This window comes from Gymnoscopelus microlampas (assembly GCF_963454915.1).
Source record: "Gymnoscopelus microlampas genome assembly, chromosome: 11".
Taxonomy (NCBI): Eukaryota; Metazoa; Chordata; class Actinopteri; order Myctophiformes; family Myctophidae; genus Gymnoscopelus; species Gymnoscopelus microlampas.
In genome coordinates, this window is record NC_139948.1 from 23,549,256 (window position 1) to 23,568,047 (window position 18,792).

An 18,792-nucleotide genomic window follows, 5' to 3' on the forward strand; every position below is an offset into this window, starting at 1 on the left:
TTCAGGGAAGTGCGTATGTGTGCGTGAGTCTGTGTTCCCGGTATGCAAAGACATCGAAACCCTTTCATGTGGCTTTCCTCTTGATCAAACCACAGTTATAACAATGTTAGAGGACCCATGTCTTGTCTGCCTGCACAGATACGCAGTAGGACAGATTTGAAGATGTATTTTTCTACAAGGAGCTGTGCTGATCAGGTTTGCAATGGAGCACGGTAACAAACACCCCACCAGCCAACTGTACGGTGCCGGTTTAACTGCCGGCCTTACCATCCTTTTTTGGTTTTCCATATAGAAAAACTAAGATGCAGGTGATAAAAAGCAAAGGGTCCAGAGATGTGAGGGGCTAATGCATTGATTGATTGATTGAATATTATTAATATTATTATTAGGCAAAAAATATAAAACGGCACAATTACATTTATAATACTTTGTCTAAAAGGTCCGAAAGGACCAAAAAAAGTCCTTGCGGTCTTGTTTCCATTGGGGTCCCTGGTAGTCAATTCATAGACATATATTGTAGCAACCAAACAGTTCAAATATCAACACAAAAATACAGAAAAAATAACACTATACTGTATGTACAAACAAAACAAAAATGTAGAAAAATAAATAAATAACATAATTATGTACAAAAAAGGGGGGGGGGTCATCTGTCTAACGCGAAAATTGTACTACCTCCTCTTTTGGCCTCCAGTAAGGTGAGTTTTTAAGGCTGTTTTAAATGCCCAGCGAACTGGAGGAGAATTTGCCCATGTTTGTTATATGTGTGGGTGGTACCAGATTGTTGTTAACGCTCCCTCTAGTTTTGTGACTGTGGGTGTCACTAACTTTTTGGAGGTATTTAGACAGATATGCGGGTATAGGGGTGGTGGGTCATGGGCCCCAGTCCGAGAAGTAGTCGAATCAGTTTGTTTTGAGAGATTTGTAGTGTTCAATTAAATTTAATCTTTGTGGGGCGCCGATGGCTCTAATGCCTGACAGCGAGTCGCAGGTTTGATTCCCAAGCCTGACTACCTTTGTGCGTGTCACTCCCCATCTCTCTTCTTGTTTCCTGTCACTCTCTACTATCTCTATCCAAATAAAGGCAGAAAAAACCCCCAAAAATAAAGAAAATAAATGAATAAATCTTAGTGTAAAAAGCATGCCAACTGAAGTGGTACAAATTGTGTAAGATGATGACCTGTAATGTTTTTTTGCCCTGTTAAAGTAATAGTAATAAATGATCCACAATTAAGTAGTATATTAATATTTAAAACACAACAAGGGACATCAAAGGGTTAGTAAACAGTAAAACACTCCCGGGAACAGAGATAGGGTTGGCTAAGAGGAGAATAAGTGAGTATTGAGCTTGGATTTAAAGCTATAGCTTCCCTGATTACAGTAAGAAGAGAATTTCTGAGGGGATTGATAGGCAAAAGCTGTATTGCCTACTGATTTCTTTTTAACTCTAGGGATTGTTAAACTAGCCTTTTCTCTTTTCCTCCAAAGGAGTTTTTGAATTTGTTAAACTGGAATGGTGTGTATGAGAATAAGAAATTCCAGACAAATCATTGCACAGAAATCATTTGACAAACGCACAAAGTCACACATGGACCAGTTCCCCCGTTTCATTTCTCAAAATGCTGAGGAATATCCTGAAATGAAATACTATGAATGAAACTAACATATGACTCATCAGCACACGCACAGACACACACTCAGTGTGAGAATAAACTATGATCTCATTTTGAGTTCTTCTGAGCTAAAACTAACAAGAAGTAGAAGTAGAGACTGACTATATTTGGCATTAAAGGGAACTTCAAATAGTTTTTTGTTACCTCATGTGTAATGCTCTTCTGTGGTAAATTATCATCTAAACCTAAATGTGTTTAGTCGTATCGCGTGTTGCTCGCTAGAAGTAATAAGTGTGACGACGTGATGCGTCACTCATGAATGTAATGGATAAAGAATGTCAGACAGTAAAGGATACAACAATCTACACAGCATGACTCACACTGTGCGGGGTGTGTGTGTGTGTGTGTGTGTGTATTAGTTCTAGTTAGGGTTAGACATAGTGCATGGTGGTTCGAGTAGGGTTAGGTGTTCATTTGAAGGTAGAAGAAAACTGCTACCAAGGGAACACACTAATTACGTCTCATGAGGCTGGCAGCGGAAACAATTTGCCAAAAAGGAGAAACCAAACCACACTACTGTAACTGCAGATGCAAATGAACTTTATTCAACCTTTAGGGCTGTATAGCCTTAATTTGTCTGATTCTTCAGAAGACAAACGGTGTAAGGTTCAGTTGTGCCAAGCCTAATTTAGATGGAAAATTTGTAATGTAGTGATTATTTTTCAACGTTTCAAGGTTATTCCACTGAAAGTTGAAAATTAGTTCAGTCGAATGTCAATTAACGGTCATACAATGAGGTGAATTAGGCTTTAAGGTTAGGGTTAAAGGAGGATTTCTTTGGATTACAGTAAATGTTAAACTTGAAGTGAGAGTTAAAATATTAAAGGATTACAGCTGAGGTGAGGGTTAGATAAAAATCTTTTACAGTATAAAATACCTAGACAATGACAAGCCTGCTAATTTTCTTGTAGGTTACAGACACACACAGAATTAGTCATATAAACGTTCTCTTGCAGATAAGGCTGGCACCATGGACACATCTGTAAGCATCATTCCTAGTCATAATAGCCAGACATGCCACATGCATTCATTAAATTATTTTTTACCATACTGGTTCATACTTGAACCTTAAAGTGGAAAAAGGTTTGTTTTAGCAGGAGTTTTGTCCCCTCAGCCATCGCGGCATTGAACCAACTGCCCCATCCATAGGAGGGTTTTCTGTGTACAGTGGGGACCTCATGTTTTTTGTCTTTGTGATATGTTGTTTTTGTTGTTATGTTGTTTTTGTTGTTTTAACGAACAGACCTGTGAAGACAATTTCCCCCTTGGGGACAATAAACATTAGTATTATTATTATTGCTAAATCATTCAGCATCTAAGTGCTAATTCATATGACCTTAACCCTTACATACTATACTCCCTTCTGCTTTGGGTTCTCCCTCACAGTCCCTTTATCTGACACCTCTTCCTCCGCTTCTGGTAAGTGTGTGTGTGTGTGTGTGTGTGTGTGTGTGTGTAACGGGGGCAATTTACTATCAACTTAATCCCACCCACCTTTACCATACTTAGATGAATCACTGTGAAACTCACTGTGGTAAAGACTGTGTCATCCTTTCTGTCTGTTGCTCCCTCACTGGCCCCAATACTGTCTGGCTGTTGTTAGTTGACTGACACAAGCAAGCAACCCCCCCAACACGCACACACACACACACACACACACACAGACATGAAATGATAACCACAAGAGTGAAAATTCTATTTTGAAATGTTCACAAATAATATTTATTTTCTATAAATAATATATTATGTCAGATAATACAGTAATGAAAGAAATAATAATATTCACAATATTTTCCCTTCTGATTAATATTGAGGTTTGTGCGTGCTTGACAGAGAGGGCAATCACATGACAGAGATATACAGTACTAAATACCCCACCTAGTGAATCGAACACCAGCTCACATCCTCCACAGCAATTGATCTGGGATGGATTGGTTTTGCCTGGCACCACAGAACTCACAGGGCAGTCGTCAATGAGCAAACCTTGCTCATCCGGTGTTCCAGGCAGGCAAAAGCAATCAACAAATATGTGTGACTTCAAGACATTCAGATTCAATACGCGTGGATGGACGTGCGGTGACATATGAGCCGTCGGTGGTGGCAAACATTCATGTGCGATGTAAACATTCACTTTAGAGTGTTCAAGGTTGCTACAAAACAAAGTGAACATAGGACTTATACAATACGTAACATTAAAAACCCAATAGTACCACTGTGTCAGATGGATTAGCTCACAACTCCATGACCAGAGGAGAAGCCATGGTACTTTCACCCTGACGCTCCACTGCACACAACATTCAACTGTCCAGAACATGTGGTCTGTATCACTAGCCTGTACTCTGACCGAAGTCCATGTAGAGGTCACAGTTATCCATTTCCACAGCAGACACATGTGCTGATGATCATGGGCATCTAATGGCAACCATAAACGGATGGGTGGTCTTAAAGTTGATAATGTAGAGGTCATCAGTTGTTCTCTTGTCTCAACTCCTCCAATTTGGTAGTAGTCTCTTAATGCAGCGCCGTTCAAATATTTAGGCTTGTATTTGAAAAAGCTATAGCCTGTCCATGTGCAGAGGGAAGGCACGTGTCTGAAGACAATCATCTGTGTTAAAATGCAGAGCACAGCAGTGTGCAAAATGTGAGAGTGAGCCTTCAATTGTCCCTGAGAATGGCTTGCAGGGAAAATGTTTCTCTTTGAGCAGTGTCTCAACCTAACGAGGACTATCCTTTCTGAACGTGACCATAGCGATACAGTCTCCATCCATTGACTGACCGCGCCACGCCTCAGCGATACGGCAACCCAACGTAAGCTCACAACTTGTACGGGAACTCCGACAGAAAGTCCTGGACGACGCGGTTGAGGGGCAGCTCCGACAGCCCCTGCTCCCCCCCGCACGCCTCCACGATGCGGCTCCTGCACATCTCCTGCAGCGTGGGAGCGCGCCGGCGGTACGGGACGGTCAGACTCTTCTTCGGCGACGCCACGTAGTGTTCCAGGAGGCCGAAGAGGCTGGGGAAGGAGCGCTCGCTGCCCGCCAGGCTGAAGCTCTGGCGCTTGTAGACGATGCGCACGCTGATGGAGGCGCTCTCCGCCCGGTAGGACAGCGTGAAGAACACGTCCTTCTGCCGGCTGTCGCGGATCAGGAAGCTGCCCAGCGGGGCGTCCTGCAGCAGGCGGTGGGCCTCCTGCACCCCCAGGGGTCCCCAGTAGAAGCCGCTGCGCTCTAGCTTGGAGGCTGTGTCCATTATGATCCTGTAGTCCTCCTGGCAGCGGAACGGCGGGAAGTGGGTGGGAACCGCGGCCAGGGGGGCGGGGACCGGGGCCGGGTCTGGGACTGGGTCGGGGCGAGGCAGAACCGCCGGGCATCTGTCCGGGTCGTCCCGTCGCTGGAGCTGCTCTGTCTCTGGGCGTCGGTGGAGAGGAAGGTGGCTCAGCTGGTGTCTGGGTGGTGGTGGGGATGAGGATGAGGAGGAGGATGAGGAGGATGAGGATGAGGAGGATGAGGAGGAGGTTAATGATGTGCAATTCTTGTTATGTCCTTCCACGTTACTGTGTGCTACCATCCTACAGGGGAGAGTGGTCCCAAACCCTCTCCCATCGCCGCACACCTCACTGACATCCTGGAAAGACACAAAACACACCACTCATCAGTATAAAAAAGGACATTAGAGGGAAGCTGTTAAGGGTAGATGGGGATTTTGCTGTGTAGATTTAGTAGGGTCTATCACACTGTTTGAGCTCTTACTGTATAGAGAAACTCCAAATAGCGGCATTCAGTTATGACTGGAAAACCTTTTGTGGTTGGACTACAACACAGGTAGAGCTACTAGATCTATAGATAACACATGCCAGATAGCAAACATTATTAGTGTGTTCAATACACTTTTAATATCCACAAAAAGGTACAGTATATATTCTAAATCAACTTTACAAGCTTACAGATACAACTGTGTATTTTATAATTTGAACTAAAACGTCATCATCTATACTCCTGATTTTAGAGGATAGAACATTTGATTAACCTCTTCTTTATGTCGACATAAAGCAGATATTAATCAAATGTTGAGTAATATGATGTCTGTGCTCTTCTTAGTCCAAAAACATGATTACCACAGGCCACCCACTGTGGCAGAGAAACATCCTGTATATGATTCAATAAACCGTTAAGTCCTACAGTAGCTACAATAACAATATTCATGACAAACCAATATCAAACTACACTATCACAATGACTTTTCCATAGAACCTTGACAATTGAATAATATTCAACAGTCACACTTCAACAAGTGACACTGTGCAGATTTAAATTTAAATATGATGTTGGTCAAAATTGCTAAATGTAGGCTATTTAACCATTTTGTCAACAATTTTAACCAACATGATTTTTCAGTTAGCCTACACAGTTGTAGTGCTTGCTTGGTGTGGGCTGCCCTCCTCAATCAGTGCGTGTTGTATAGGCTGTACTTCAAAACGCCACCTGGTTGGGCCTCATTTCTTGTGATCACACAGTGAGTATTGGAAAGGAGGAGCGACAGACAGGTTCAGGTAAGCGTACACTGACTGACAACTGAAGTGTGTGTGTGTGTCCTCACTCTTCCCCATGGCTGGAAAGTGGAAACAATGTTGTAAACTCTTTAAAGGGTTTGCAACAGTGTTTCCAGACATGGCGAGGATCACTTTCACTCATTATTAACCATCGATGCAAAACTTCCAACTCGCAATTTAAACCTGACAGCCAGGCCGTTTTTGCACCAACGCAAAGGCATGTAATAAGTGAGGTTGTAGCCCACAAAGTCATACTGATACAGTGTTGCTTCTGGCGCTGGGAAACAATTCTTACCGTTTTGTGAAAGCACTGAGTTCCAGCTCATCGTCTAAGTGTTCCCAACAATCCGTTTGCCAGCAATCCAATCCAAAATTGTTTTTTTTTTTAGATGGGTCCCTGTATTCCAAACAGCGATCAATGATAATCCACAGTGCGATTCAACGACTTTGAATTAGACAGCTTCAATTAATGTATAGGCCTTTTATATGTTGTAGACCGCTGTCAGTCTCCAGTCTTATTCTACCCAGTCCATGTAACGTGTGATCTTATATATTCAAGCAACTACAGCCTGGCTCCACCCCCTGAATAAATGAAAGAAAAGTCAGGCTAGCAGCTAGGCTCTGGGCAGGCTTTGAGTCGCCTGCATTGCATTTCCAAGAAATCCTCATTTGACTCCGCCTTCGTAGTTCGTTTCATAGCAAAGCTAGCGTTTACTTTAAACACCGGCAGCTAAACCGAAAGTGAAACCTTGTTATAGAATCCATGCAGTGTATTGAAGTGAATATTATAGTAGACAGGCTGAGGCTGGTAAAAAACATTAGAGGAAGGGAAGCAAACCACAAGGCAGTGGGAAACATTTCGAGAAAGACTTTTTGAAGTTTTAATTTAATCTTATTTTGCAGGCTTCGTTGCAGGCTATTGCGCCTAAAATAATCTATGTAGCCTATATTATATTATTAACACGTCATCATAAATCTTTAATTACCAACTTGATGATTTTTATCTTGCTTATTAAATGTCTGCTTTGCAACTAGCCTATCATTGATATCAGATCATGTGAATCATCCTGCTGACAATCCTCTAAGAAAATTGACTCACTTGCAGTTGCCTTACACACCAAGTCATTACAATGAAAGAATGTTAGGTTGCTATCTGAAGTTTGTTGCTTGAGCCCATGAACCACAAAATAAATATTTAAATTGAATTATGTGTCACATAGGGGCTGAATACACTTTCCAATAGAAATAATAATAATAATTCACCAACGCTGCCTCCTAGTGGTTGAATTATTATATATCTTTTATGATTCATGGCCATTTCTGTAGAACTACAATTCCTCATTCGCTGTTGTTTTGTTCTGTGTAACACATATATTCTTAATCATGGGCCAGCTTCCATTTCGGTATTAATTCTACAGAAAACAACTGCACTTGCATGTCCATATTTGGACTGATCGTAAGGGTTGAAGTTAAATCATTGCTATCATGTTTCCAAAGTTAACTATCAAAGTTATATTTTGTTCTTTTTTAGGTATATTAGGTCTATCTAGCCAGTAAAGTCACCATCTATCATTTTACCGCCCTTAGGCTGAAAGGCAGACACGCTGTCATACTGTATAGGCTACTATAGATAGACTGAGGACAGACAGAAACAACAAACAGATAGGCAGGAAGAGTAAAAGTCAAGGAAAATGCTGTTTCTTTTATTACTTGAGCCCCAGCCTATCTATCCGGGGGGAACATTCGCAGAAAATAACAGATCTACAAGCTCACAACACATTACAATGCAATTGTTGTGTGAGCTTGTAGATCGGCTCTTTTCAGATAAGAGACTTGGTGTAGAGGGGAGAAAAAAAGTGCAAGTACAATGCCAACTAACTATAGAGGGTCTATGTGGTTAAAGAAGAGAACTAGAAATACATTATGGTGGCATGATGGTTTGATTGCATTTGTGATATAGATTAATAAAAACAATTTCTAACAATTATATTATATATAGTTACAGATACATACATACATATACCTTAACAGATACAGCCATAGACAGACAGGCAGACAGACACACAAAGGCCTAATTTATACACTGTCATGTGATGGATTATAAATTAAGTATACAAAAGCTAAGGGGAAGACTTGGTGGGTCTTGTTAAAGTTTCATGTTCAGCCTCCATGTCTACTGGATGTAGTACGTTGATATCTCTGCCCACTGGCTGAAGCATTGGCACACACACATATCAGTTGACATCTCATCACATTAGCGGTTTGACATAATCAGATCACTATTAATATCACAACATGTAAATTGTTGCCCTGCAAATGGGGTAACTGGTCAGATCATAATGAAACCTACGGTCCTGCAGTTGTGAATGACTCGGGAAAGAGGTTTATTTTGGCTGGAAATGAAACTTAGCAAAGAGAGCGAGCTTAATCTAGAAACAAACACACAGAGAGATACACACAAACAGAATAATATCAGTAAATATTTATTCTCCTTCTGTGTGCACAGTGCAATAATGCACGTATGTGCATTGCAAGACATTATACAGTGTTTATTTGTGCATGTACAGTATATGGGCTTTGGTGTGCAACTGTGCATGCATGCATTTTGGCAGTGCAAGTGTTTGCATGTGAACACAAAGGCATGTGAGCTTCCATTTGCGTGTGGATACATGAGGAGGATGCTTGAGTTTCATTTCTAGGGAACTGGGAATGATGGTGCACCGGCCCAGACTGTAGCCAGGTTTTGGTGTGCGTGTGTGTGTGCTGCACGATCACGGCTAAAATTATGATGTCAGTTAATGGCTTAATATTGTGATTTATTCATTATGATTACAATATTCATATTTAGGTGAAATGATTGTGCTGCACGATTATGGCAAAAAGTATGATGGCAGTTTATTGGTTAATATTGTGATCATGATTATTAATTATGATTACAATATTTATATTTAGGTGAAATTAATGTTTATGATTTTTGCTTTTGCTACTTATTGAGCTGGTATGCAGCTTATTTAACTTGTATTAGCTTTTATTGTGCCTCCGTGAGCCTGATGGATGGGGGGATGAGCGATTGAAGTTTCAGGATTACGTAGGCCTTATGATTTTGCTCATAACACACACAAACACTTGCACACACACATGTGCATTTAAGCAATGAACTAACTGATCCCAGTTTTGGGACAAGAATATGTCTGTCTGTGCATACTGGGCCTCATTTGTCAAGATTCAACTACACATCTTTACAGGAAATGATTGCCAGCTGCTCACTTGACTGCAGGCTACCTAGACTACAGTACACTATGCTTCATGTATTGAACAGGAATGCATGTCAGGGTCATAATGCTACGTGTAAATATAGTAATACCATTCTTGTTTGCCTTAGTCTTTGGTTGCAAAGATGTGAAGGAATAGATTGACAGATGAATGATTTAAGGATACTTCAGCTAAGTATAGGACATCACTTTTATTATTTAAGTGTTGCTTTCGTTTTCTCTTTAGCCTTGTAAAAATGTGAACCCTGCTGCTGTGTCCTTGCAGACTTACAGAGTGTTCACGCCTTTTCCATGAAGGGACAATAAAACAGATGGAGATTGCGATATTACACAATCAAACTACGCAATAAAATCCTGATTGTTAATTTCACTCTGACAGTGTAAAAATGGATCCTGGTCCTGAGTTACTCCCAAACTGCTATTTATTATCATTGCGCTTAAATGTAATGAGTGCATGATGTAGTTGAGTACCATTCTATGTTTTCACTTTCTCAGTGGATTGATGAGGTTTACAGCCATGCATTTACCGGTGACCCTTAAGCCGCTTTTGTTTGTTCAGCTGTCTGAATGAGATCCAGCTGTCATATGGTAAGAGTGAAAATGAAAGTGGAAGTGTGCCTGGATTTCTCTGTCTGGCTACTGGTTATAGTAAACGTGGAATATTTGTTGCTTTATAATACAGAAAGAGGAAGACTATCTCTCTCTCTCACACACACACACACACTCTCTCACACACACACACACACACACACACACACACACACACACACACACACACACACACACACACACACACACACACACACACACACACACACACACACACACATACACATACACATACACACACACTCGTATCAAGGAATAAATGATGACTTCATATGTGAAAGTGCATTTGAAAGATCAGTATTTCTCTAAACTTGTAATGCTTACAGTAAGTGTATAAAACTTTATAGAGTGAAGTTTTTTACACTTAAAGACGCAATTTCTACTGAATAGAATAGATTAAAGAGCTTTCTTTATTTGAATTATAATCTATCAATTGTCCAGTGACTCCAGGTAACAACCCTGATGATGATGATGTGTCCAAGTTTGTGCATCAGTTTTATTATACGTTTTATTAACCGTGCCATAGGCAATAACAGGTAAGATTCTTGCTCACGTATGTACAGTATATATGAGACTGGGATGTGTATATGACTGAGTCATAGCCCTCAGTTTTGTGTTTGTATTGTAATATCTATTCGGAAGTCTTGTCCTTGAAAAATAAACAAAACAAGAAACTAATAATGAAACTAATAAAAACTAAACTAAAACTAAACATTTTTAAGTAATAACTAAACTAAACTGAAACTAGAAAACCCACTCACAAAATTAACTGGAAACTAAGCTAAATTTAAAACAGAAATTGGAAATGAAATAAGAATAAAAATGTAATACAAATAATAACCTTGGTATGGATGGATATGTACTGTAGGTACAGTACGTATATTATATTTTTTGAGGCACTGTACACGCTTTAGCAACATATTTAGTCAAGGCCAATAAGGAATCTTGTCTCATAATATCAGGGATGAGATAAGAGAGAGAATCCTCTTACAATCACAATACAGGCACTCAGCCATTCAGCTGCCTTGATAATGCCCTCTTGGCATTGGTGGAAAGCACATTTACTCAAGTACTGTACTTAAGTACAATTCTGAGCATTTTTACTTTACTGGAGTATTTCCACTTTTCAATACTTTATACTTCTACTCCACTACATCTCAGAGGCAACATTTTTATTTTTACTCCACTACAATTAAGGTATTTTACAACTTTAGTTTCTAGTTACTTTGTAGATTTTGATTATTATTGCAAAACAAACATTAACCACTTCAGCCCTAAATTTTTGGCCATTTGAAAAATGCCGATCTACAAGCTACTTTTGGTTCTTTAAAGTACATTTTGATACCAATACTTTTGTACTTTTACTTAAGTACATTTTGAATACCGAACTTTTACTTGTAACAGAGTATTTCTACATAGTGGCATTGATACTTTTACTCAAGTGAAAAATGTGAGGACTTTTTCCACCACTGCCTCTTGGTCTGTATGTTTGGTAGTGGCAATTTTAGGGGTATTTTTCTGTCACTACACAGGTTAAATATGAGGAAGAGTGCGCACTATTAACCACATGAACACTAGCATCCCTATTCTGGGCATGTCATAATCAGTGAACATTCAGCAAAAATAGGCAAACATTTGGCGAATGTACATGTATGCACATCGCCAATTTTTGGCGAAGAGGTTTGGTGTAGAGGAGAAAAAGGAGGGTGCCAAGAATGGACCCCTGGGGTACCCCTGTCAAACGGATATATCTGTCCGGCACTAACGGTAGTTAATATACCTACAGGGTAATTACTTAGTATTCTTCACACCATCAATTTATTTAGATAAGTATCTAAGTATCGAATTTCTTATCTAAGAACTGTATTTCTGTCATCTAGTTTCTAGGTAGGTTTCCATTGTACTTACTGTACTAGGAAATTATGTACTTCTCTTACTCTCCTTTTCTCATGGGTGCTTTCCTAGTAACTATATTTGATTATCATCTACTTTCCTGCTAAATATCTTGTAACTAAGTCACTGTAATATAAAACGTTATCCGGTTTTCAGCTCTGGTTCTTGGTGAACCCTATTATTGCTGGGTATACGCACAACTTTGCTCATACACACATTGTTCAATGTCCGTTGGTGGAACTTTGGCTCTGCCTTTGTTACATTTGCTAGGGGTGGGAGAGAAATCTCAAATCCATGCATCTGCTTTTGATATCCCCCTCTGGTCATTCATTTTTAGTGCCATTGATTGGGCATGTTTTATCCCAGCTTCTGGTCAGACTGAATTAAATACATGCATATCCTTTTGGGAAATGTAGACTGCCTTACGTTGATAATATCACAAGTTAACAATTCAATTCAAATTGTATTAACAACATTAACCCTGGCTTCCCTGTTTTGGGCACATTTTCTAAATGTGTCAAAATTCTAAAATAGCAGGTTGCTATGCGACCGGTTGAAATGAACATACTTATGGTTTTAGTTTTGTTTGTTATTCTTCCTCTCTTTCTCTCACATACTGTATTTCTTCTTGACAACTCGATTCCATGAAACCACATGACCCAACCATGTTTGTTTTTAAAATGACGTAAACGACTAGTATTCAAGTGTCTGCTGTAGGGGCTTTAATTTCAGACCACTCTTTGCAATGTAAACACATAGATTGAAGAAGTCTCTTGGAGGCAGATGCAATCTTCCAAATGTATAGAATGGGATGGAAGTTTACTGTAATAGTGAAAGTGAAAGAAAATAACTCAAGCCATAAACAATTAAACTGTTGTTTTCATCTGATAATAGGTGACTCTGTGACCATGTGTTATTTCCTAGTTTAAGAGTTAGGGAAGTTTGCACTCTAAACTCAGGGCTTATTTCCTAGTTTGTCAGGATTTTTTTGGGAAGAGAGCGTAGTTCTCTTTCTAAGGAAATAGGGAGGATAAGAGGAATGTCTTACGTAACCTAATTACAGTGAACTCAACATTACGTGCATACTTAGTGTTAACTCAACAGGACAAACATATTGTCCGCCAGACACATTTAAGATAACAGTCCAATGAAAACATTTTGTAAGTGTTCACTTAGACTAACTGAAGACAAATACCAGATAACCACATGCACTCCTACTCATGCCGGTACACACGCAGACATACACGCACACAAATATTGTGCAAATCCTGAGCATCTGCTATAGCAGTTTTTGCAATATCTGGATTCCAGAACTGCTGATTGGCATAGCAGATATGTGTGCACGCTTGAGTGCATGTGCAGTGTGTTCTTGCAGACTTGTGGATGCCTGTAAATGCTTTTCTGTTATTATTATTTATGGTTTTCTTTTAAACAGAGGTCATGTGTCACACCATAGAAATGTGCTGAACTGGATCTCTTCAGTACATCATGTACCATACGTTTATATTGTATATTGTTGTTCCATACATTTTTGTTTTTACTGCTGTTGCTTTTACTGCTGCTACCTTACCTTACCTTACTAGCTTTACTACCTTACCTTACCTTACCTTACCTTACATCATGTGATATTCAGCTGAATGTATTAAACAGAAGGCAGGGGCTGACTATTGCTTACACTTGGTTTAGCATGTGTCTCTACACCCATCCCCATGTGCATACTGTACGTAACAGATTTCAGCTGTGCAGTCACGTGCTCACAAAAACAGTGCTGTCCTTGTTTTGTGCCCCAGAATGTTCAATCCACGTGCGGTGCCAGAATGCCCAAATAGTTACATGTGTAGACTAAAACGTGTGTGTCACCATGCATACTGTGAATGCAGATTCCATTGTGTTTTTCTTTAGTTTTTTATGTGCCTGCTTGTTTGTTTACATTCCAGCTGTCTGCACGTAATTAGGCTGTCATGTTATTCAGTCTGGGTTACAACTGCCTGCGTGCGAGTTGAAACATGCAATTCCACGTGAAGAAAAATTATGTTGTGCAAAGCAGCCAGGATAGCGGGCCCTGGGCGGGTAAAAAGCGAAAGTGAAATTCAGTCCATTCGAAACAGTGTTTCAAAGAATCCTTCTTGCTTCCCATCTCTGCCTGCATTCCTTGGCATAGTTAACAAAGTTTTGGGGTGTTTTATCTGTGAAAAGTGAGGTAGTGAAAGTCATAAAACTTTGATGTTGAAAAGGTTATCTGGGGAACAACGCTGAGGGATAATGGAAATGGAAAGGTTTTATTTTAGTTGGTTGTTCTTTTTTCTCTCTGTCTTTCTCTCACACATCATATTTCTTGTAGCTCGCTTCCATGAAACCACATGACCCAACCTTGTGTGTGTCTGTCTGTCTGTCTGTCTGTCTGTCTGTCTGTCTGTCTGTCTGTAATGGGATTAGATTGCGAAATTTCATTTCATTACAGCAAGCATGGTAAAGTCAATAAAAAGAGAGAGATTATCACGATCAGTAAACCATCATTATTTCTAATCAGTACATACAGTACATATAGGTCAAAGAGTAATAATAATGATAATTATAATCTAAACTTGATTTTCTTTTAAATACAACTTTTTTTCAATATTATATATTGCATTTTACTGCTGCCACTCTTCTATACAGTAGCTATATGTGTATGTTTGTATTTGTGTGTGTTGTTAATATAACAATGAGGATTTTCAATTAAATTTTATTAAAGTGTCAAATCACAACAAGTTGTTTCAAGACACTTTACATGTAGAGCAGAGACCCGAAAGTTCCACCCTGAGCAAGCAATTTTGCGACAGTGGCTAGGATTTACTGTGTTCCATATGAACACAGATTTGAGTTCTGGACTGGTCAATGTGAAAATGTTTCCCCTCTAAAATATGTGGTACCCAATGTCCCTCCATGTTGTGTTAGTAGGACCTATGACCTGGCTCATTTCCTTCCGGCTGGCATAGATATACGTACCTTTGGCAATCCATGCAATTTCCTACACACACACGCACGCACCACGCAGACACACACTTACTGTATGCCAGTGGTTCCCAAACTTTTTAGCTCAAGACCCAAAAGAGAAATTAGACATTTGCCCGGTTTGCTTCGCGCCGCCTTGTGAGCTTGTAGATCTGCTATTTTCACTATACTTCTTAAATGTTTTTTCATTTTATTTATGGAAATGTATAAGATGTTTTTATTTTATTAATACTTTTGAAAAATGTTTGGAATTGTTTTTAATTGATGAAAAGTTGTGTATTCATTTTAAACCTTTTTTAAATCTTTTGAAATATATATATATATATATATTTATTTATTTATTTTTATGTAGGAAACGAAAAAAAAGGGATTCACACAAGCAATGACGAGGCAAAAGTCTGTTTCAAGCCAGCGACATGAAGCTTCAAACTGACACCCGACACTCGTCGCTGCGTGACGGGCGTGACACGGTACAAAAAAAGTAGAGCTGGCTTAAACTTTTTTCAGTGTTCTGATGACGCAGTGAAACGTCAATCAACCATATGTTTTTGTTTCACCATTCTTACTCTGCTTCTCTTTCCCCACAATTCCTGGTCCATATCTATCCTACCCTTTTCATTTACACAGTGTGGCTTGAGCAACACTTCAACAGTGACTCTGCGGCAATGTAGCTGGCCACACCTGGTCATTTTGTAGCTTTCGTCGTTGCTGGTGTAAACGTTTAAACGTAGCATTAGAGCAAGCTTATACAGTAGTGTAGTGTAGACAGAGGCCTTCACAGTAGACATTTTGACAGGTAAATAAAGTTTAAGGCAATCATGTTAATTTTAGGTGTGTTTCATATACATCATTGCACTGTAACTAAAGGCAACTGTAGGCCTATATCTAGCTATGTTGCAGAAATATTGCATTTCATCATTCGTTGTGTGACAATCACATCCCGAAAATAGCATGCAACACCATCTTTTAACAAAGTATTATGGAGGATAGGTATGTGGCAGGCTGTTTTATATTCACAGGTCATCCATTTTCTCACATTTTCATTGATTGTTTTCTGCCTCCATGTCCTATATCAACAAAAGTAGCCATCATTAAATTAGGCATAAATGCCTCAGTGTTGTTTAAACGTTTCCATATTGAGTGATCTATCTGTGGGGAACTCACAGTTGTGCTTTAGAATCCTTAGGTGTGCCCCTAAAACATGATTATCTAGCAAACAGATGATGGTTTGATTTATGCAGTACTTGGGCATGCCGTATCCTGCAGAAACACATACTCACTCTTAAGCTGTGTAAGCCTATAGATATAGTAAGTATACTTATAAGATTATAAACAAGCCATGGGACATATTACAACACTCACTTTTGGGGCATGCGTTTGCACGTTTGTCCAAAGAGTGGACTGACTGTGACTCTTGTTGCAATGAGGCCTAATAATCACTTAACGACCACATCAAACCAGCACTTGGGAATCAAAACCAAACATCACAGTATGATACAATATAGTCAACTAAAGAAGGACACGCGGTATAGGCTACTCTGCAGAGTGTTGTACTGCAAAACAGCCTATAAACACAAACATATTTTTTTCCGTAATGCCAATTCCCAGTTTTTGGCCTCACATGTAGTCCCTGTCACTGCTAACCCCTACAGTTAGTCATGTGGGAGATGTAGACAACCATTTGTCGCCTCTGCTACACATGACGTTGCCTGACAATGAGGAGCTTCACTGGGAGGACAAAACGCATGCAGAGGATGCACATGTTGTTCCGCACCCTGCTGAACAGGAGCCCTTACCAACATATAGGAGTCGCTAGCGGAGAGATCATCCTCCACCCCCCCCCCCCCCCCCCCCCCGGCTTCCTACACACAAACACAAACTTTACCCCTGTGCCACCCAGACACCCTGAGTGATGTTTTTGATATTGCACCACCACACTTTCATGGTGACGGCAAGAAGAATAGCATGCACGGCATGGCATCTTTATTTAAATGAATAAGTCATGAATCACCCTCATGCATGAATCTTACATCAATAATTGACTAATATTATGTATGACCAATGATGAATATACAGAAAAGGTGTGACTGATTCAATCAAGCATTTTTTTATGGGAGTGTTCCCACTTGGTAACCACAGTGATTGATCCATTGTCAACCAACTAAAACTAGGTTTAGGTGTGCATCCTCTTGGACGCAATATAGGCTACAGTAAGTGAGTCATATCCTGTGGATTGGTAAATGGTAATATTGTAACTAGTGGCTTATTACCATGTAATTCACACGGTGTTGAAATTGGGGAAATCCTCCTTGTCTTCCTGGACAGCCCTGGTGAGAGGTTCTAATCTAGGGTATAGGCTCCCATTGCAATAAGCATACATCTGTGATCCTTAGATTGGTCAAAATGGCAGGGAAGATTATGGGCATGTCCACACCCCCCATTGCCCCCCAGGTAATTTTTGAGCAGTCCACTGGGCAGGCTAAGAAAATTGACCCCTCCCATGTATTATACCCTGAGTATGAGTTACTGCCGCCGTCAGGTATAGGAGGTACAGGGTCCCTGCGTGGAGCTATAATAGGTTCAAGTTGTCCCTCTGTCAATCACACTCCTCAATGGAGGTAGAAGGTTTTGAGGTGGTGTTAAGGTGTTGCTCTTGTAGCACTAGGTGTGTCGGTTGGGGTGATATATTATGCTGGATTATGATGTATAGGCCTAAATGACTATACGGTTGTACGTGTCACCGTGTGCCTTTTTGTACTGTATTGTATGGTATTATATTGTGTATGTATGCTGCTGGCCTGTTTGTCCAAGACAAATTCCTCCCAAGGGAGACAAACTAAAGTAACCTTGAAGCAATATAAATTCCGTACCCGTCCCATTTTCTCCATTTGTGTTGGTGTTCTATTACAGCTGGAACAGCACAGCTCTGTTTCACTTCCCCACATAGGGAAGTACTTTATGACCTAATGTACAGGTGTGTGAGAGCGAAAGAGACTCATGACACATGAGGAAGAATGATCTCGCTTTCTTCCTCATGTGTCATTGAGTGGGCGTTCGTACGTCTGTTATATCTTGTGTGTCGCGGGGCAGCAGAGGCTACACACACACACACACGCACATGCACAATCAAGCACCTTGCACACACACGCGCACGCGCGCACACACACACACACACACACACACACACACACACACACACACCACACAGCTGAGTCAAATGACTAATTGACATCAACAGCTGGATAGAAGTGACTGTTCAGTAGTGTTGTGTTGCATATTTCCGCTGTGTACATATGACATTTTTAACCCTTTCAATAAGTTTATTTTTTTGTCACTGTGGGGAAGTTGCATGCTACAGGTGAACAGAGAGTTCAGTTTGGCTTTGAGGCTAGCCAGGGACAACGTCAGTGGAGAGCTGCCAGGGCCTTCCTGGAAGATTTTAGCCTGTTACAGTATCTTGAGTTCCTGATTCGTTGTTTTTCTTAAGTTTAGCTTTGAAGTGTTCCTTTCTGTTTCCTATTCTGCTACAAAACCTTGTTTTGGCCAGTCTTTATTTTTGAATTATTTTTGCCCGGGCTTGCACTGTGAAAGATCCTGCACAGAATGTTTTGCCAACCTTTTCACGGTGCGACTGTCAGAACATGTATTCCACTGAATCCAATGCAGTAATTTAGTCACAAGCTCTTGTTAGTACTTTTCATTCACCTTTCATTCATTGGTTGAATATTTACAAAACCCACAGAATTAACCACTTTCACTTTCACTTTCATGGCAGATCTACAAGCTCACGATGCGTAACGCG

The 18,792-nt window shown here is 40.2% G+C and overlaps 1 protein-coding gene across 1 annotated transcript; it reads right to left on the bottom strand.

Annotated features, from left to right (window-relative positions):
- Positions 1 to 3,342: 3,342 nt before the first annotated feature.
- On the bottom strand, positions 3,343 to 6,745 carry socs1a (suppressor of cytokine signaling 1a). Its single transcript, XM_084071092.1, has 2 exons — positions 6,518 to 6,745; positions 3,343 to 5,297 (listed from the first exon to the last, which is right to left on the bottom strand). Exon 2 carries the CDS (start codon positions 5,238 to 5,240, stop codon positions 4,488 to 4,490), a length of 753 nt encoding a protein of 250 aa, XP_083927218.1. The 5' UTR covers positions 5,241 to 5,297; positions 6,518 to 6,745; the 3' UTR covers positions 3,343 to 4,487.
- Between the last annotated feature and the right edge of the window lie 12,047 nt (positions 6,746 to 18,792).

Coding starts and splice junctions, on each gene's coding strand:
- socs1a (XM_084071092.1), bottom strand. CDS start 5,240: ATGGTAGCACACAGTAACGTGGAAGGACATAACAAGAATTGCACATCA.